Raw genomic sequence first — 22,212 nt, 5'->3', positions numbered from 1 at the left:
TGCTCTACATTCAAAGTGTTTTCTGTAGCATATTGCATAATGATTCAGAAAAAAGATACAACATGGATGGACCCTATGTGACCAATTGTGTCTGCACTTGTGGCAAAAGAGCTACTCCATCTAATTTCACTTTCAAGTGCTTGGTTCATAACTGGTCACATTTCTTCAACTACACATTTAAGTACCTTGTAAATGTAAAAGGATTCTTGCCTATGTCACGCCTTCGTGCATAGAGTCCAGATCCCTATCGCCTTTGGGTGAGAATGTTTTTCTTGATTTTTCCCTTTTGATCTCCTACCACTTGCTTTAAATTTATGACCCCTTGTTGATACCTGTCGAGTGAAATCATTGCTTCCTATTTACTGCACTTGACCTATCATTTTATACTATTAACTCTCCAAAGGGAGCATCTCAGCTTATCCGTTCTTACCCCATAGGTATAATTTTTCATTCCCGGCAATATCCTCATAAATCTCTGCTCCCTCACTAGTACAATCACATTTTCCTGTAATGTGGTGACTGGAACTGTAATCAATACTCATGCCATGACCTAACTAGCACAGTGTACTGTCCTAACATGGCTTTCCTGCTCTTAACATTCTGTGCATCATTTAACAATGAATGCAGCCCTTTTTAACCATGCTATAGATCCCTTGTTACCTTTTAATGATCTGTGGGCATACACTCTTTTTGCTCTTCCACGTTGTTCAATACCTTGCCATTTTTTGATTATTCCTTTGTCTGTTGTACCTCCCTAAATGCATTTTCTTGCACTTCTCCGGACTAAATTCCACTTCCACTTTTCCGCCCAACCAGCAGACCTCAATATTTTCTGTTCCCATAGTCTGAAACTTTCCTCTTCGCTATCAGCCAGTATAAATCAAATTTATGAAGTGACTGAGTATTGAGCCCTCTGGAACCTCACTGATAATAGCATTTTGGTCACAAAAGCATCTATCAAGTATTACTTTCTGCTTCCTGCTACTGAGTGAGTTTTGGATCCAATTTACCCTCTGCCTTTGGTCCTGCTGACTTCTGCTTTTATCAACCAGTCAGTCACCTGAGACCCTATCTAAAGTCTTGCTAAAATCCATGTAGACAATTCAAATGCACTGGCCTCGTTGACTCACCCAGTTCAAAAAAAAAATCAATTAAGTTAGAGTTGGGATCTTTTCTCAACATTTCATTTTGATGGTTCGAGATTAACAAATGAAGGCTTTCTAAATGAAGGCTTGTACTTTCTCTTCAACAGGATTCCAATAATATTCTAAAACTGAATTCCAAGGGAATATTTGAAAATTGTGGATAAGCCTCCACTATTTCTTTCAATAGTCTGAGATATCTTTCATCCATGTCTGGCAATTTATCCACATATGTACTTCAAGTGTATATTTTATGCAACATCTACCTCCATTCCTATCCAAGTTTCAAATTTGGGCATGAATTTATCAGATATCATGTATCAAAATGCAACTTGTGATTTAATGTTTTAAGAGCAAATGCAAAAAAGGGTGAAGTACTGAAGTATTTGCCATGTGAATGAGTATTGAGAGCATATTCTCAATATTTTATTTGTACTTTTGATTAATAAATTAAAAAATAATCTCTCATGGAATTCTGATCGGCCTCAAAGAATATGCAGCATGTTCAATCATAGTATAATCCCTCTTTTAAATGTTTGTTATGAAATGGCCTCAATCGTTGATAGAATGTGACTTTTAATAGAATCGTTCTTTTCAGGGGCTCTACATGTAATGTCCTGTTGACCTGCTGCAAGGACAATGTTTGTCGGTTATGGGCAGAGACTTTACTTCCTAGTGATAGTTTGCTTTCCGGCGAAGGCTACACCCAGTGGTCTGAATCCATCATTGCAGCCAACAACCTCAAAAGGAACGTCTCCAGTCGGGAGAAGGTACAAAGATTATTTTGAAGGGGAAGAAAAACAATGTCTATTCTCAGTGTTAAGCGTTGAGAAAATAAATGCAGTTGAACAGTTTTTACATCTTGGTTTGATTTGTATTGTTGTTCTTTTATAGCTGAATATCGGACCCTTTCGAATAGGGAGGAGGAGATCATCCGGCCTTGTTGCACACACTGGGTATTTACCCCACCGACAGGACGCACATGAACTCCATAGGAATGCACCTCTGCATGCAAATTCCCTCTGTCATTTTCACATAGCAGCCAGTATTAATCCAGCAACAGGTAAGAAAGTTACATATTCGTAATGCCAAGAAGTTATTCAAAGATTCTTCTGAACATGAGGAATATCATGTTTATTGATGAACATTGTTATTCTGATTGATCGCACCCACCTCTCTGAACTCTTGCACCATCTCAAATTTCTCGCACACTGTGCCTAATATCCAGCTATCAACGAATGTAAATGTTGCCTGACTGCTCACTGAGAAGACTGAAGCCACTGATTTTGGCTGCCATTACAAATTTAATCACTGACTCTAACCCTATCGCTGTGGTCTGAGGCTGAACCAGGCATATGCAAACTTGATTATGTGACCTTGAGAAGCATACAACTGCATGTTACTCAGTCACTGGTACCAGCTGCTTCAGCTTCAGTATTGTTTAGCTTCAGCTGCTGCTTGAAACCCTTATACTTTGCAAGGTCTCCTGGATAATCTATCTTCTACCTGAAGTAAATTTTAAGACATACTAAACTCTGTAGATCGAATTTTGACTCTTTCCTCTGTTTTCTTCCCCCCACCTCCCATTCAACCCATCATCTCTGCTTACTCACCCACAGGCTTCACTCCACTGGTGTTTCTGTATTAAAATTCTCATCATTTTTTTAACGACACTACTAGCCCTGTCTTTGCATTTCTTAAATTCTGGTCTATTGTGCATATCTAATTTTAACCAGTCTCCCATGCCTTCAGCTGCAATGGGCTTAAGTTCTGGGATACATTAGCTAAATTTCCCTTTCCTTTTCTCCCTCCTGTAAGATTCTTCTTAAAGCTTACCACTTTGATACGTCCATGGATTTCCTGATGGAATTTGGATACACATTTGTTTAATAATGCTCCTGTGAAACTTGGGTACTTCAAATATTAAAGATGCTGTATAAATGTACATTATTGTTTTAAAAACAAAATGTAGATTGAAGCTATAATTTGATGGCACACTATAAGTGAACAAAAAATGGCTCTTGATAGTTGGCACCATTTATGAAATTAATGGCATAACTTTTGTTTTTAGTCAAAAAAATCATGCATGAAACTTCTCTTTAATTTGCCCATTTTTCTGCAATTTGCCTCTGCTAAACCTACAAAATCGAAGTACCATTCTTTAATCAGTTATTTTCTTGCTTTTGAGTTGTATTCTGAAATGACTCTATTTCATTAATCTGAAAATCATCTCATTTATGTAGAGAGAGTGCAAAAACATGAACTGAACAGATTTCGACATGTAGTTGCCATACTTGCCTCTGTTGCAAATGTATAGTCATCAAAGTACATCTGCATTGTTAGATAAATTAATGTGATCATGGATGCGTATCTGTGGTGTTCATTTTTTTGGCTGAGTTCCTCCTTGAAGTTTCATAACAATTACATTAAAAAATTATGTGAGTTCAGTCGAATATGCAAAAAATATTTGTTTTTTGTATTTCTAAAAAGTTTAATTCTGAACTTAGGTTCAGAACTAGATGTTCAAGTGAATATAAGTGAATATCTAAAAACATTAAATAACATCAATGTGCTTGTCATAGAGATTGCACAAAAGTTATTTTAAGAAATATAATGTAAAGATTTGCCTAAATAATTATGATTTTGATACTATTATGGCTTTTGGCAACAAGAAAAGAAAACCCTAATGTACCTTAATTTTGTTCTGCTCAGTGTATCTTCTTGATGGCCACCTACACAAGCATGCTTTTATGATTGCACAGGAGTCCAAATTTTGTGATGGTGAAGTGGGGAGGTACAGGCAGTTTCATGTAAAACTGCTGTCATTTCCCGGGGCAATCTGGGTCATTGGTATACAATCATTAAAGTCGTTAGAAAGTTGATAAATCTGATATATGATACCCTGTATAGAAATATTAGCTGTGCAGACTTGTCACTGATCGTAACATTGCACTTCAATAATTGTTTTATGATGTAAAATTAATTTTAAAATTATCATTAGTAATGGATTAAAATTACCTCTTGAATTTTTAAACGTTTACTTTGCAGATATCATGTTTTCTGTACAATATGAAGTAAATGGATTACTATGTATAAAGCAAGTGTATTGAAATATTTATTAGTTATCTGCACAATTTTTTAGAATTCATTTTTTTGATTATACAGGTTGCATGTAGGATGGCAGAGCAAGAAGGTTTCGTTTGGGAAGATTATAATGAAATTGCCACAGTTACGCTAGGCATCTTGAGTTGAAGGAAAATCAACTGGGGTTGCTTCATAAGTCAGGATTGTAGGATAATAGTCGGAAGAGTGTATGGAGATCAGTGATGACAGAGGGACTGATTGTCAACAGCAAACAATTTGTTTCTTGAAGCTGAGTTGGAATGGCAAATTAAAATTAGAGGCAACTAAAAATGCAGTGTCACTTATGCAGACTGAGGTATTATGAAAATTAGTCAGTCCATTTGCATTTGGCTTCTCCAGTGTAGGAAACTACCAAATGCAGTACATTAAATTGGAAGAAGTAAATCACTCCTTCACCTGGAAAGAATACTTGGCTGCCTGGATGATGGGAAGAAGTAAAAGGGCAAGTGTTACATCTGTGGTTGCATAGGAAGGTGCCATGAGGAGCGGAGTGGGTGTTAATGGAAAGGGAAGAATGAATCGGATTTGCAAATGGAATAGTTCCTTCGGAACAGTGAAAGAGTACACGAGGGGGGATGATGTGTTTTGTGGTGTCATTATGATGATGGGGGAGGATGTGGAGGCTGGGAAGGTGAGAACAAGAACTATGCCTTTGCTCTGGATTGCAGGAGAGACCAGAAGTGGAATAAACTTACATGATAGCCCTGTTGACTATGGTGGAGGTGAAACCATTGTTAAGCGAAAAAACAAGGTGCCTCATAAGCAACAGTAGAGAAACTGGGAGAATAGAATGGAGTCCTTACAGGAAGCAAAATGGAAGGAAGTGTTGTCAAAGCAGCCTTTGGGACTTTGTGGGCATGCAATAGATTATTGATCAAAATGTGTTAGTCATTAATCTATTACGTGTTTGTCCTGCTGAGTACTTCCAGTATTCTCTGATTTTATTTGTAACAGATCATATATCTTTGTGGATCTTGAAGAGCAATTAGAACATCCCACACAGACAAATATTTCACTGACTTTGTAACAAATAGGTTTACAGAAAAGAAAAATATTATATCATCAGAAATCTTTAAAAGAAAGGCTGGAGTAAAAAAAGTGGTTGTCTTAATGTTCTAGGTCTATTTAAAAAAAATCCCAGTAAATGTTAGGAAGGGATGGGTTTTGAAAACACTGCTAATTAAATTGCTTGGCTAGCTTAGATTGAGAGGAGGAAACAGCACAACACAGTTGTTATTCTGGCAGGAGAAATTGAGCAGATCCTCTATACTCATAAGGGCTGGGATCCATGCAGGTTCCCATCTTTGATTTGGAAGAAATGAGTGGAATTTGAGAATTTTGAGTGGGCAGAGTGGTAGATGTAGTCTTGGGCCGTGAATTTCGCATGAGTTGGCAGAGGCCATGTGCTATTCTAACAGATATTGGTGTGGAGGATATTAACGGTGAAAGGAGTCTGTCTGTTTCTTATGGTTGAACTAGTTGACAATAGACTTGTTTATAGATTTTGGAGAGTAGATAGAAGTTGGCTCTTCCGATCTGGTGGAACATGAGGTCGAACACCATGGGGAAGAAACTTTCTAGAGGAATTTTAGTCAATGTTGGTCCAAGGGATGGCATTGAATTCATTACTGGTGTCATTATTCAGGAGTGGACTGATCAGAGAGTTGGTATTTAGATTTTGCAAGTTTTGGGGATATGCTGTGGCATTGGTAATACAGTTATGTTAATAGACTTGTATCTAGAGGCTATTATAATTATTGATCCAGCAGTAAAAATTCAAATCTCAGCACTGCAGCTAGAGATAAGTACGTATGTAATTTATATAATCTAAATTTTTTTAAAATCTGTTATTGGTAATGATGACGATAGAGCTACTTGATTGTCATGAAATTCCTTTCTGGTTCACCTATGTGTCTGCTTTAGCTGAAATATTTTGTGAATGTCCTCAACTGTCCTCTGGGGAAAAAAGCAAGAAAACCACTTGGATGTACCAGACTGCTAATGCAAAGTATAATAAAGTTTAAATTATGTAAACCACTACCATCAACCTCTGCAGTGGATTTGACAAAGACTAGAACAAACCCAGTCCAATCAGCCTAATCAAGTCACTGAAAGTTAATATGGAGGTTCAGAAGCAATTAAGAAGACAAATATATTGAGCCCTGTAATAATGTGTATAGATCTTATCTCCCCATCTGAGGAAAGATATACTTGCAATAGAAAAAGCAAAGATTGATCACATCGATTTCTGAGATGGCAGGTTTGTTGTGGGAGGAGAGATTAAGCAGACTTTGCCTGTACCGTCTAGTGTTTAGAAGAATAAAACCTTAAAAATTCTCAAGGTGTTTGACAGTGTACAAGAATTGGTGATTACCCTGACTGGGATATCTGGAAGCAGGGTTGCCATTTCAAAGTAAGGGCTAGGCTGTTCAGGTTCACAGGGTACTAGATCTTCACAATTCAGTATCCAAAAGGGCTGTGGTGGCTCAGTTGCTGAGTATATTCAAGACAATGATTGATAATATCTTTTAGATGTTAAGGGAATTGGGGTTAGTCCAAGAAAATAATGCCGTCATATAAAAATATATCAGTGTGCATTGTGATATTCTGGCACCAAAAAGCATTCCAACAACTAAAAGCTACAAGTCAGTAATGTGATGGATTACTCGCTGCAACTTGTAAAGCATTCAGTATTCCTAACACCATCGGGCACTGATTGCCAAGTATTGTCCTTAAGGACAGCTTCTACCCCACTGTGATAAAACTATTGAACGGTTCCCTTATATAATGAATGGACTATGACCTCGCGATCTACCTTGTTGTGACCTTGCATCTTATTGCACTGCACTTTCTCTGTAGCTGTGACACTTTACTCTGTACTGTTACTTTTTTTACCTGTATGACATCAATGCACTCTGTACTAACTCATGGTAACTGCACTGTGTAATAAATTGATCTGTACGATTGGTTCGCAAGACAAGTTTTTCACTGTACCTCAGTACAAGTAACAATAATAAACCAATACCAATAAAGTCCCCTGAAACTGCTGCATTAGAAATGCAGGGAAATTGTTTGAAAACCATCACCATCCAAAATGTGGAAGTGGCTTCATTTGCCAGGGGTTTCCTCATTCATGGAGAACAATTGCATAGTTTCAATTTATCTCGTGTTAGTTGAAATACCAACTGTCATTAAAGAAAAAAACAACAATTTTTGTTGTGTATACTATTTTGTATAAAGGAGAGAAATGAAACATAGAACAGTACAGCACAAGAACAAGCCCTTTGGCCCACAATGACCATGCCAACCATGATGCCACTTTAAGCTAATTCTATCTGCCTGCACATGGTCTATATCCCTCCATCTCCTGCCTGTTTGTATGCCTTTCTAAATGCCTCTTAAATATTGCTATCATATCTTCTTCCAGGTCCTCCCCTTGGCAGTGTTCCAGGCACCAACTATTCTGTATTTTTGTGTGTATGTGTGTGTGTGTGTGTGTATATATATATATATATATATATATATATATATATATATATATATATATATATATATATGTGTGTGTATATATGTGTGTGTATATATATGTGTGTATATATATGTGTGTATATATATGTATATATATATATATATATATATATATATATATAAATATAAAATTAATTTTAAAAAATGCCCCACACATCTCCTTTAAACTTCTGCCTTCTCACCTTTAACCAATGCTCTCTAGTTTCTAGTATTTGACATTTCTACCCTGGAATAAAGATTCTGACTGCCTACCCTATCTGTGCCTCTCATAATTTTATATACCTCTGTCAGGTCGCCCCTCAGCTTCTGATGCTCCCGAGAAAACAGTCCAACCTCATACTCTTTAATCCGGACAACATTCTGGTTAACCTCTCTTGCACCTTCTCCAAAGCTTCCACGTCCTTCCTGTCATGCTGTGACCAGAACTGCACACAATGCTCCCAAATGTGACCTGACCAAAGTTCTATACAGCTCCACTTGCACAAAGCCATGTTAACTCTCCCTAACAAGTCCATGCTTTTCTAGATGTGTATAAATCCTATCCCTAAGAGTCTTAAATAATTTTCCTGCCACTGATGTAAGGCTCAGCAGCCTATAATTTCCTGGTTTTCCCTATTGCCTTTCTTAAACAAAGAAATAATGTTGGCTATTGTCCATTGCTCTGGGACCTCGCCTGTGGCTAAAGAGGATGCAATGATCTCAGTCAAGGCCCCAGTAATCTCCTCTCTTGCCTCTCTCAATAACCTGGGATAGATCCCATCAATCCCAAGGACTTATCCACCTAATGTTCTTCAGTAGACCCAACACCACCACCACCACCTTGATACCAACATTGGTATTGGTTTATTATCGTCACTTGTACCGAGGTACAGTGAAAAGCTTGTCTTACAACCAATTGTACAGGTCAATTCATTACACAGTGCAGTTACATTGAGTCAGTACAGAGTGCATTGATGTAGTGCAGGTAAACAATAACAGTACAGAGTAAAGTGTCACAGCTACAGAGAAAGTGCAGTGCAATAAGGTGCAAGGTCACAACAAGGTAGATCATGAGGTCATAGTCCATCTCATTGTATAAGGGAACCATTCAATAGTCTTATCACAGTGGGGTAGAAGCTGTCCTTAAGTCTGGTGGTACGTGCCCTCAGCCTCCTATATCTTCTACCCGATGGAAGAGAGAAGAGAAGAGAGAATGTCCTGGGTGGGTGGGGTCTTTGATTATGCTGGCTGCTTTGCCAAGACAACGAAAGGTAAAGACAGAGTCCAAGAAGGGCAGGCTGGTGTCCGTGATGCGCTGGGCTGTGTCCACAACTCTCTGCAGCTTCTTGCGGTCCTGGGCAGAGCAGTTGCCGTACCAAGCCGTGATACATCCAGATAGGATGCTTTCTATGGTGCATCGGTAAAAGTTGGTGAGAGTCAAAGGGGACAAACCAAATTTCTTTAGCCTCCTGAGGAAGTAGAGGCGCTGGTGAGCTTTCTTGGCTGTGGCATCTACATGATTTGACCAGGACAGGCTGTTGGTGACGTTCACTCCCAGGAACTTGAAGCTCTCAACCTTCTTGACCTCAGCACCATTGATGTAGACAGGTGCATGTACACCGTCCCCTTTCCTGAAGTCATGCACCAGAATATCAGCATACTCCTCCCTGATCTCACCATCCTCCCCATGTCCTTGTGCTTGGTGAATACTGATACATAGTACTAAATTAATATCTCACCCACTTCCTGTAGCACCAGGCATAAATTCCCTCCTTTGTTCTTGAGTAGTACTACCCTGTCCCTATCTACCCTCTTGTTTTTAATGCATGTATGAAATACCTTGGGATTCTCCTTAATCCTACTCGCCAAGGATACTTCATGGCTCCTTTTAGCACTTCTGATTCTCTGTTTAAGTTCTCTCCTGCTTCTCTTATTTTCCTCAAGGGCCCTGTACAATTTCAGCTTCCTAAACCTTAGATATGCCACCTTTTTTTTTGACTAAATTTACAACATTGCTTGTCATCTTATGTTCCTGAAGCTTGTGGTCCTTGTCTGTCTTCCTAACAGGAACATGTTGGTCCTGAATTTTGACCAGCTGTCCTTTAAATGACTCCCATATGTCAGATGTGGACTTGCCCAGTTACAGCTGCTCCCAATCTACTCTTCCCAGCTCCTGCCTAAAACTATTGTAATTAATCTTTCCGCAATTTAGCACTTCTCCCTCAAGGTCCAGTCTTATCCTTATCCATAACTATCTGAAAACTTGTGTAGTTATGGTCACTGTTCCCAAAATGCTCTCCTACTGTTATTCAATCAGGTGACCAGGGTCATTTGATAAGATATCTTTATTAGTCACATGTACATCGAAACACACAGTAAAATGTATCTTTTGCGTAGAATGTTCTGGGGGCAGCCCACAAGTGTCGCCACGCTTCTGATGCCAACGCAGCATGCCTACAACTTCCTAACCCGTAAGTCTTTGGAATGTGGGAGGAAACTGGAGCACCCGGAGGACACCCACACAGCCACGGGGAGAACGTACAAGCTCCTTACAGATAGCGTCTGGAATTGAACCTGGGTCACTGGTGCTGTAATAGCATTACACTAACCGCTGCACTACCGGTACCAGGTCTAGTATGGCCCCTTCCCTGATTGGACTATCAACATACTATTTCAAAAAACCTTCCTGGATACAGCTCAAATTCTGCCCCATCTAAGCCTCTGGCAAACTTGTCTTAATTCCACCTTTAACCGATTCAATATGTTGATGATTTCAATATGCTAACAATGTGTTGGTGCTTCACCTCTCGATGTCGGATTCAGTAGGTGTGAAATGTTCTTTACACTTCATGCAGTGGGATTGGAAAATAAAGAGCTGCTGCCTTAGATACTGCTTGCATTCATATCTTTAGAGTTAGAATTAAGCCCATTGTGTTGAATAATGTTGCCCACATCCATTGTTCGAAAGCCAACCTCTCATCCGTTCAAGATGAATTGTACGCACCACACTGATGTTACTTCAAAATGTTTGAGAGGATCACAAACCATGATCTTTGTGCAACTATGTTGTTGAAGTCCTTTGTGAAACAGTGCTGGTTATATTTTGTTCAGCACCTCGGAGTCGCCAAGTTACCAGTTTTATGTAACGTGATTAGAAATAAGTTAAATCTCAAAAGTTATGTGGATAATGTTCAAAATGTCAAATTTAACATGGTTCATTAATTTACGTTTTTAAATTCTCCTTTCTACAGACATTCCACTCCTGCCTTCCATCACTTCATTAAGTTTAAGTGAAAATGAAGAAACTAACGGACCTTTTGTAGTCCATTGGTTAAACAACAAGGAGTTGCATTTTACCTTGTCAATGGAAGTCTTTCTGCAGCAACTGCGACGGAGCTTGGAGCAGCAATCTCCAGAGTCTGGAACTGAGGAATATGGACAGTTGGAGTGCAAATCTGATGAAGGTATTGAATTAACTTTTTGTTGAAATGAGCATGCACGCTAATGTATCAGTTTGCATCAGTGACATTTTCTCTGCGTGGTTTGCCTCCAACAAAATATATTCATGTTACAGAACTTCCTTCAGCAAACACATTGAAAACCTACTGGTTTCAGTCTTCTGTATTTTTATGCATTGTTCTTTTTATTGGTTTAAATGTCATTATTTCAAGTTTAACATTCTGAAAGTTAGTTTTTCCTTGAACACTATTAGAAATACAATCCAAGTTAAATATAAGTACAATCTGTCAACTAAAATTGTTATTGCCATTTGATAATTTTTATTTTAAATGATTTGATTGTTGCGCACTCTCTATGGCAAGTTTATCCTTCCTTGGGAAAGGAGACCAAAGTTATACACACACTTCAGTGCACCACCCCCATGTTCTCCTCCTCTCAAGACCCTATGCAATTGCAATAAGACTTGTTTACTTCTATATCAAAATTCTTCTCTTGTAATAAAAGCTGTCAAAGAATTTTCCCACTAAATTGCTTTCTATACCTATGTGTTGGCCTTCAATGACTTGTGTATAAACACTCCTCAATCCCTTTAAACATTAATCTCTCACCACTTACCAAATGCTCATACCACTTCACGCTTTTCCATATTATCTCCATGTGCCATGTTCTCACCTGCTGAGTTCATCCATATTTCCATTAAAGCTTTTGTGCATCCTCCATACTCTCAAGCCCATCTAGTTTAATATCAACAAACTTGAATACTTTGATCCCCTCTGCCAGTTGGTTGATATGATTGTGAATAGTAGGGTTGGTCCCAAGCATTGATCTCTGCAGTACTGCACTTGTCATAGCCTTCCAGTCTGAGAACAGTGTGTTTATTCTCATTCTCTGCTTTCTATCTGATGATTAATTCTCAATCTATGCCTGTATATTACTCCCAATTTCATGTACTACAAACTTGTTGACCAACCTCCTGTGCAAGACTTTAGTGAAAGCCTTCCAAAAATCCAAATGCACCACATTACCTGGTTCCTCCTTGGCTACTCAGTTCTATAATTGTTTCCAGGGTTTTATTGTGTCCTCCTTTACAGATTCCACCATTTCCCTACCACAGATTATTGGGCTAAAAGATTGGTAGTTTCCTGTTTCTCTTTCTCCTTCTCTCATTTTTAAATAATGAGGGCACATTTACTAGCTTCCAACATACAGGAATAATTCCAGAATCTAAAGAACTTTGGAAGATGATAACCCGAGCATCCACTGTTTCCAAAGCCAACTCTTTCAAACTGTTCAAGCTCATCAACCTCTCTAGCTCTATTTTTTTTTAACTGATGCATAGTTCCTTTAATTCCTCGTTTTGATAAACCCTTGATTCTGTATTATATCTGGAAGACCACAAAACTTGCCATGAAGTCTTATGCAAAGTAACTGTTTAATTCTTCTGTCATTTCCTTGTTTGCCATTATAAACTCTCCTTTCTCTCTAAGGAGCCTACACTTCGCCTGTCCTTTCCTTTTTACACACCTATAAAAGTTCTTGCAGTCCATTTTTTAATGTTTGTCATGTGTCCTTGCATATTCTGTCTTGTCTCTTTTTATTTCTTGGGTCTCCTTTCCTGAGTTCTAAGATGCTCTGAATCCTCAGAACCTCCTGCTATCTCAAGCAACTTTATAAGCGCTTTCATTGGACATCACTAATTTTAATTTTTCTCATCAACCATGGATGAATCATTTTTCCTGTTTGCATTATTTCTTTGAAGCTAACCTTTGTCTATCTATTTAGCAAACCTTTCATTGTATTCTCCCAATCACAGCCAACTCTTCTCATGCCTCCATAGTTTCCTGTAATACCCTCGGTTTGCATTAACCTATATCACTTTCAAAGTACTGTCAAATTCTATCATATCATGGTCAATCTTCCCCAAAGGTTTCTTGAATAAAGATTATCCATTAACCCTTTGCCTGTGAAATGCTTGGGCATGTGGCAGTTGAAATTTTAATGCAGACGAGTGCAAAGTGAAACAGTTTGGTAAGAAAAACAAGGAGCGACAAGTTGGTAGAAAGCTTGAGCTTTCTGATTTGAGGCATGGCTTATAAAGACAAGAAAGTTGTGCTGAAACTCAACAAAATGCTGGTTCATCCTCAGTCAAATATCATGTCTGATTCTGGACATCAGATTTTGTGAAGTGTATGAAGGTCCTTAGAGAAGGTACAGAAAACTGTTATAGGACATAGAACATTATGGCCCACAATGTTGTGCTGGCATTTTATCCTGCTGTAATATTTATCTAACCCTTCCCCTCCACACAGCCCTCCATTTTTCTATCATTCATGTGCCTATCTAAGAGTCTCTTAAATGTCCCTAATGTATCTGCCTCACCACTTCTGCCAGCAGTGCATTCCATGCATCCGCCACTCTCTGTGTTTAAAACAAAACATACGCTGACATCCCCCTTATACCTTTCTTCACTCGCCTTAAAATGATGCCCCCTCATGTTAGACATTTTCACCCTGGGGAAAAAGTCTCTGACTGTCCACTCGATCTATGCCTCTTTCTCGTACACCTCTATCAAGTCACCTCTCATCCTCCTTCGCTCCAAAGAGGAAAGCCCTAGCTCGCTCAACCTCTCCTCATAAGACATGCTCTCTAATCCAGGCAGCATCCTGGTAAATCTTCTCTGCACCCTCTCAAGCTTCCACATCCTTCATATAGTGAGGCAACCAGAGCTGAACCCAATACTCCAAGTGTGGTCTAACCAGTGTGTTATAGAGCTGCAACATTACCTTGAGCCCTTTGAACTCAGTACCCTGACTAATGAAGGCCATCACACCATATGCCTTCTTAACAACCTTCTTAACAACCTTATCAACCTGTGTGGCAACCTTGAGGGATCTATGGACGTGGACCCCAAGATTCCTCTGTTCCTCCACACTGCTAAGAGTCCTGCCATTTAACCTCGTCTTCTGCCTTCAAATTCGATCTTCCAAAGTGTATCACTTCACACTTTTCCAGGTTGAACTCCATCTGTCACTTCTCAGCCCAGCTCTGCATCCTATCAATAACCTGTTGTAACCTACAGCAATCTTCTACACTATTCACAACACTGCAAACCTTCATCTGCAAAATTACCAACCCACCCTTCCATGTCCTTTATCAAAATTACAAAGAGCAGGGTTTGGTCCCAGAACAGGTCCCTGTGGAACACCACTGGCCACTGACCTCCAGGCAGAATACACTCCATCTACCACCACCCTCTGTCTTCTATGGGCGAGCCAATTCTGAATTCACACAGCCAAGTTTCCCTGGATCCCATGCCTCCTGACTTTCTGAATGAACCTTCCATGAGGAACCTTAACAAACGCCTTACTAAAATCCATGTACACCACATGCACTGCTCTACCTTCACTACATCCTCAATTCAACCAGGCTCGTGAGGCACGACCTGCCCCTCACAAAGCCATGCTGACTATCCCTAATCAGCCTATGCTTCTCCACATGCCCATAAATCCTGTCTCTAAGCATCTTGTCCAGTAATTTGCCCACCACCGAAGTAAGACTCACTGGTCTGTAATTCCCAGGGTTATTCCTACTCCCTTTCTTAAACAAAGGAACAACATTTGCCACCCTCCAATTGTCTGGCAGTACTCCTGTGGCCAGTGAGGACACAAAGATCATCGCCAAAGGTGCAGCAATCTCTTCCCTCGCTTCCCGTAATAACCTTGGATATATCCTGTCCAGCTCTGGTGACTTATCTATCCTAATGTTTTCTCCTAATGTTCTCCCATGGTCTTAGAGATGAGACCCTTAAGTTAACCTGAAAGATTGAAGAAGCTGAGAATGCTTTCCTTGAAGCAAAAAAGATTGGAAGATGATTTGATTAAATGTTCAAAATGATGAAAGGTTTAAACATGATAAATGTAAAGTAATTGTTTGCAGACAACTGAGCACCAAAAAACATGGCTTGGGGTAACTGGTCAAAGAATCAAAAGTGAGGGAAAACCATAATAAGTATTTATGTTTTTGTATTCGCTTCTTGAAAGGGTGGTAAATGCAATTTTAGTCACTTGTTTTCAAAAAGGAATTGAATAACAATTTGAAAGATATTCTAGAGGTATTAGTATTGGCTTATTATTGTCACTTGTACCGAGGTACAGTGAAAAACTTGTCTTGCATACTGATCGTACAGGTCAATTCATTACACAGTGCAGTTACATTGAGTTAGTACAGAGTGTATTGAGGTAGTACAGGTAAAAGCAATAACAGTAGAGAGTAAAGTGTAACAGCTACAGAGAAAGTGCAGTGCAAGTAGACAATAGGGTGCAAGGTCACAAGGTAGATCATGAGGTCAGAGTCCATCTCATTGTATAAGGGAACCATTCAATAGATTTATCACAGTAGGATAGAAACTATCCTTAAGCTTGGTGGTATATGCCCTCAAGCTCATGTATCTTCTGCCTGATGGAAGAGGAGAGAAAAGAGAATGACCCAGGTGGGTGGGGTCTTTGATTATGCTGGCTGCTTCACCAAGGCAGCGAGAGGTAAAGAGAGAGTCCAAGGAGGGGAGACTGGTTTCCCTGACATGCTGGGCTGTGTCCACAACTCCCTGCAGTTTCTTGTGGTCCTGAGCAGAGCAGTTGTCATATCAAGCCATGATGCATCCAGATAGGATGCTTTCTATGGTGCATCAATAAAAGTTGGTGAGTGTCAAAGGGGACATGGAAAGAGCTGAGGAGGGGTACTTACTGGATTGCTCTTTCAAGAGTAGCAAGGCCTCAATAAACAGAATAGGGGTGACATGTTCTGAAACAATTCTGTGGACCATATGCCATATTGAAAATGCTATTCTTATATTGCTTAAATTGTGCACGTTGCTTGTGAGCTCATTACTGGTCTGCCTGTTGCCATCATTGAACACTTTTTTTTGCTCAATGATTTCTCTTAACCACACAGGTTATGATTTCAGAGAATCATTTGGCAAGGCGCACATTCTTAGTATGTGAGGCTAGGTTCTGCAATTGAGCAAAACTTACTCTGAACAGCGTTTGATCCTGTGTTTAGCATAGTGTTCATGTACAGTATGTATGTTCACAACCATATTTTTTGTGTTTAAATTCCAAGATGCATTCATAAGGGAAAATGACATCTGACCTATTCTTGCTCTTTATGCAGAGAATGAATATTAAAGGATTTATGCAATCTGTATTTTCAGACAAAGATGCTGGGGAAAAGAATTCTTCAGATGTTATGATTGATCATAAAATTGATGGGCTTTTAGCTGAATGGAACAAAAATGCAGACATGCTCTTCAGTATTCATCCAATGGATGGCTCCTTATTGGTGTGGCATGTTGACTGGCTAGATGAGTATCAACCCGGGATGTTTCGACAGGTGCAGGTAAAGTCACCTTGTGTTCCTTTATATTTCATATTTGATGAGCTAGATTTCCATTTTCTAGTATATGATTTAATAACACTCAATGAATTAGCTGTATTATGGTTAAATTCAGAAAAGGACAATAAAAATTGGTAAATTGGTTTATGATTGTCACATGTACCAAAGTACAGTGAAAAACTTTGTTTTGCATGCCATCCATACAGATCATTTCATTACAACAGTGCATTGAGGTAGTACAAGAGAAAAGCAATAAGAGAATGCAGAATAAAGTGTTATAGTTATAGAGAAAATGCATGCAGGCAGACATTAGGTGCAAGATCTTAATGAGGTAGATTGTGAGGTCAAGAGTCCATTTTATTGTACTGATGAACTGTTCAGTAGTCTTAAAAATAGAAGGTATTGAAAAGGCAAGTACCAGCTCAGCTTTTGTTTCAGTTTATCACTATGCATAAACATTTACAGATCCCTAAATTTAAAATTATTGACCCAAATAATGTGATCAGAAGAAAAAAAGACTTAAGAAGATTTTCCTAGTAACTATTTTGACATCCTTTTTGTTTGCTTATCATGATTTATTTGTCATATTTCACTAGTTCCTTTTTCCTTTTGTATAGGTTTTGTTTTAGGTCAATATTTAAATTAGTTTGTCATTGACCAAAATTTAATAGACTTTTTTATTTTACCATTATGCTCTTTGAATCATTTTACAAGAGGAGGCGAGGGAGGGGAGAAATCTTTTGAGTTTGTCCAGACCGTGCTTTTTATGTACATGTGTAATTTTACCCTTCTTATTACCATTTCACTGATAACCAGCCTTCTAGTTTCAAAGATGTCTGTAACATAGTTGTGATTATTTTTTCCTTAACCCTTACTATGTTGGGATCTCCAGGGACTATTGTTTCACATTAAGTATTAGAACAATAATATTGCAACACTACAGAGAATAGTTTAATTACACTAAGTAATATAAAGATTTGTGAAGATCTTATTTCTTCACAATTTTCAATTTAATTTCTTTTTTCTTTACAGTGCTGTAAATTTTTTAAGTTGCTCGGGGCTTTCCTCTGCAACAGTTGTACATCCTTTGTCAAAACTCCATATCACACATTTTAAAAATTATGTATAGTAAAACTCCGATAATCCACTGTCCAATTATTCCGAAATCCTGTTGATTTGACATCTGGCTCACTAGGTGATATTTGCTGCACTCCCATCTGATTCTCCAGGGGCCAGGTTTGCACGTTCGGTTCCGATTCACTGGAGCCTTGGTTTCTTTTTAAGCTTAGCTTGTTTTCTAGAAAATCTATTATAATATCGTGCAACATCATAACAAAAAAAAATTACAGATGTTAATTGAAATAACATGCAATAGTGTCCAGTCAAAATCTCTGGTATGGTACCAACTATTTCCTGAGCTTGCCGGACCATCTAAGTTTTACTGTATTTACTCTTAAGCTAGCTTGGAAACTTTGAGATTTTGATCTATTCCTGTTTAATTAACCTTTGGTACGATTACATGTTGGCGGTACAGGTTAACTTCCAAAAATTTTACTACACCGCTTTAATATCTGAAAATCATTGAAAGAGAAAACTTGCCATGATGTGTCTTGCTGGTGTTGGAAGGAATAATTTTAATGAATTCTAAAAATGGAATGGTTTGTTTTTTGAAGGACTCTTAAGATATTCCTACCTTTGTATCTCAGGTTTTCTCTAGACTGGTACTCAGTGTAAGTTGCTTTATTAGTAATTCTGAATGATCTTGAAAATAAATAATTAAAAATGTGTATGCTTTGCTTTCTAGGTTTCATTTGCCTCTCGGATTCCTGTTGCATTTCCTACTGGTGATGCAAACTCTCTCAGCAAGAGCATAGTTATGTATGCCTGCACAAAAAATGTAGATTTGGCTATTCAACAAGGGAAACAGAAGCCACATGGTCTAACTCATTCCTCGTCTGGCATGTTAATTTCTGCTGGCCATAATAAATCATCTGGTAATCTAAAACTGAGTATCTTCACACCTAATGTGCTGATGATCTCAAAGCATGCCGATGGATCCTTGAATCAGTGGGCTGTCAGTTTTGCAGAAGAGTCTGCATTTTCAACTGTCCTTGGAGTGTCTCATAAGTCTCGTTACTGTGGCCATCGCTTTCATCTGAATGACTTAGCTTGCCATTCAGTTTTACCGTTACTTCTAACTACTTCATACCATAATGCGCTACGGACACCAGATGGTGGGTACTTGTACAATGAAGGAAGGAGTTTTGACCGATTACGAGGTAGCAGTTCATTTTCAAGAAACCAGAAGGAAAATGGCACAACAGCTACCTTTCAGGATTCTAATTCAATCTATAGTGAACTAATTCTGTGGCGAGTTGATCCAGTCGGGCCATTGTCGTACTCTGGAGGGGTATCAGAATTGGCGAGAATCAACTCTCTGCATGTTTCAGCCTTTTCAAATGTGGCTTGGTTGCCAACTCTAATCCCAAGTTACTGTCTGGGTATGTCTATTTTGAGTTCTCAAAAAAAATGCATTGAATCAGTACAATAAAACTTCATGTTCTGCAGACATGTTCTTTGTCTAATTCTCAGTAACAGAATCTGGTAAAGCTTAAGAATCACGATTTTATAATAAAATTCTAAATAAAGTCCATATTTCTAACTTCATGGTTCTTTTGGTGCAAAGTTTTAAAAAAAAGTAAGAATGTTATTTTAATTGTTCTAGACTTTGGTCTTACTAAAACCAGACATTTATATTTTCATCCAATTGTGGTTGATTTGGGTTTACCTTACTTCCATTATGTAAACCTTTTTTTAACTCATCCATGCTTTTTTTTTATCATTTAATCTATACCATAGTTCTTGGGAGGAACTTGCTAGATGTTGCATTCACTAGTAATATACACTAGACGTAGGCCCTACTTGGTAATTTTATGGGTGTTCAATGACAAGCGATAATGGAATTTTGATCATATTTCAGGTGCATACTGCAACTCTCCTAGTGCTTGTTTTGTGGCAAGTGATGGACGGTATTTACGATTATATCAAGCTGTTATTGATGCTAAAAAGCTTTTAAGTGAGCTGTCCAATCCAGAAATCTCTGTAAGTAATTGTTTAATTATGCTAAATGCTACTTGGGTAATACAAGTTTTGATTTTTGCTATAGTCATTCTAAGTTAGTGCACATACCCAGTGCAAAAGTGTGTTGCAGTAAGGAGCATTCTTCAACAGTTAAAAGATCACAAATCATGATATTGTTTGTGCCTGTAATGCCTGGATATTATCAATCAGTCAGTTGTTCATTACTGTACAAAGACACCAAATGTTCTCAAAAATTTGCTCCAAATTCCTCCAAGGTACTGGATGTTCTCAACTAATTGTGGCATTGGTAGAGAAAAAAAATTGTAACAAGTTGATCAGTGATTCTCCCTTCTGAGGGAGGATGAGTAGGGGATGTTCTGATGCTACTCATAAACCAGTGGATCTTCCGCATCACAAGAAGGATATAGATCAGAAACAAATACAGGAATTTTTGGGAACTGGTAGAATATCCTGTGTCAGCCTGTCCACAAAATTTGTCACTTGAATCTGAAGATTGTGCTAAAACAGAATGTACCTGAATATTAATTATTCTGCTTTAACTTTTTTTTTGTTTTAGAGGCTTGTTGGAGAGGTTTTCAATATTGTAAGTCAACAGTCAACAGCAAGACCAGGCTGCATTATTGAACTAGATGCTATCACTGAGCTTGTAAGTTAAAAACATTTCACGTCCTACCTCTATAACGCTCTTTCCAATCATTTTATGTTGATCTGTGAAATGCAGGTATTCACTTTATACTTCAATAACTATTTATTAAGAAGGATTTGCATTTAGTGCGTTTTGTGATCAAAAGGACATCCCAGGAGGCTTTCTAGCCAGCTAAGGACTTTTGAAGTGCATTCACTAATCTACCGTTATAAATGTTGAAGTCAATTTGTGCACTAAATCTCCCACAAATAGCAAAACAGCAATGTGATTATGACCAGTTATCTGTTTTTACTTGTTCACTGAGAGATTAATATTGGCCAGGGCACTGGGGAAAGCGCTCTTCCAAAAGTGCCTTGGAATCTCTTCCTCCACAGAGGGGGCAGGCAAGACCTTGTTCAGTGCCACAACTGAAAAGTAACATTTTCAAAGTATCGTGCTCCCTTATTAAAGCACTTAGAAAGTCTATTTAAATTATATGCTCGGATTGCTGAATTGCATCATAACCTTATGACTCGGGTGACAGTGCTTTCAACAAGGCTACACCCGGCATTTTCTGATCCATTCTGTTCTGAATATAAGTTGATGAGCTCTGACTTGCAAACCTCAATTTAGGCAGGTTTTTTTTCGTGGTGTACAGCTGAGCTGTTTAATGAAAATAATTAGGCTAATTAGTAATTTACTGCAATTATACCAGGGTCTTTTGGGAGTTGAAACATTGCAATCTTCTTTTTGGGCTACGTGAATGGACACAAGAGGAGCAAGAGTTGGCTGTCTGCCCTCTCATTCAATATGACCATACCTGATCTGCCACAGGCCTCACTTCCATTTCCATGCTAGTTCCACGTAGCCCTTAATTCCTCAATCTTTCAAAAATGTATCTACATCCCTTTAACTACCTCCAGTATTCCAGCTTCTACAAACCTCTATGCTAGAGAACTCCAGAGATTCACCACTCTGTGGGAAGAAATTGATATGCACCTCAGTTTTAAATGATCTTCTCTTCTTCCTCCCTCCTCCCTACCAAACCCCTCCTTTTATCTTGTAACTGCCTCTTCATTTGACACACTCTTATTTATAGGAACATCTCAACATTTGTCTTGTAAGTCCCTCCTTGAGGTCACCCTTCATTCTTCTCAACCCTTAAAGTATACTGTATAGCACTTGCTCTTTTAGCCATTTTTTTGATAGGACCACTCTCTCGTATCAGGAAGAAACCTAGTGAATCTCTTCTGGACTGCCTCAATACTCATATATTCTTTCATAAATAAGGGAAGCAAAACTGTACACAGTACTCAGGTTGCAGCCTCACCAACACCCTGTACAATTGTAAAAGTGCTTCTCAATTTTTCGCCACCAAACTACTGGCAAATGAGACCAGTATATGATTTGCCTTTTTAATTACTTGCTGCACCTGCATACTAACTTTCTGCGTTTCATGCATTTGAGTAGATAGTTCTCTCTGCCACTCATTTGCAGACCTTACAACTGGTAAGGCCAAACTTGGAGTATTATGTGTGGTTCTGTTTGCCACTATAGGAAAGATGTGATTGCACTGGGACAGAGTGCAGAGGAGATTCACCAGGAATCTTGCTTGGATTGGAGGACTTTAGTTATGGGGAGAGTTTGGATAGGCTGGGCTTGTTTTACATGGAGCAAAAGAGGATGAGGGGTAACTTGATCGAGGTATATAAAATTTTGAGAGGCATAGATACGGTTGATAACCCTACTATGGGGAGAAAAAATTTCTGGCTATCAAAATCTAGAGGGCATAGGATGAAGATGAGAGGAAGGAATTTTAAAGGGGATCTGAGGGATAAGTTT

The 22,212-nt window shown here is 38.6% G+C and overlaps 1 protein-coding gene across 1 annotated transcript in view; it reads left to right on the top strand.

The window, feature by feature from the left end:
- Positions 1-22,212, top strand: part of LOC127572791 (dmX-like protein 1) — a 158,647-nt gene that overhangs the window by 49,591 nt on the left and 86,844 nt on the right. The window contains 7 exon segments of the mRNA XM_052020417.1: positions 1,741-1,912; positions 2,037-2,205; positions 11,045-11,257; positions 16,462-16,646; positions 18,448-19,144; positions 19,624-19,745; positions 20,302-20,391. Coding sequence (XP_051876377.1) covers positions 1,741-1,912; positions 2,037-2,205; positions 11,045-11,257; positions 16,462-16,646; positions 18,448-19,144; positions 19,624-19,745; positions 20,302-20,391 — 1,648 coding nt within the window.

The sequence above is a fragment of the Pristis pectinata genome, chromosome 7 (assembly GCF_009764475.1).
Source record: "Pristis pectinata isolate sPriPec2 chromosome 7, sPriPec2.1.pri, whole genome shotgun sequence".
Lineage (NCBI taxonomy): Eukaryota > Metazoa > Chordata > Chondrichthyes > Rhinopristiformes > Pristidae > Pristis > Pristis pectinata.
The sequence above is the reverse complement of the archived record's forward strand: the minus strand, read 5'-3'. Positions and strand labels throughout refer to the sequence as shown.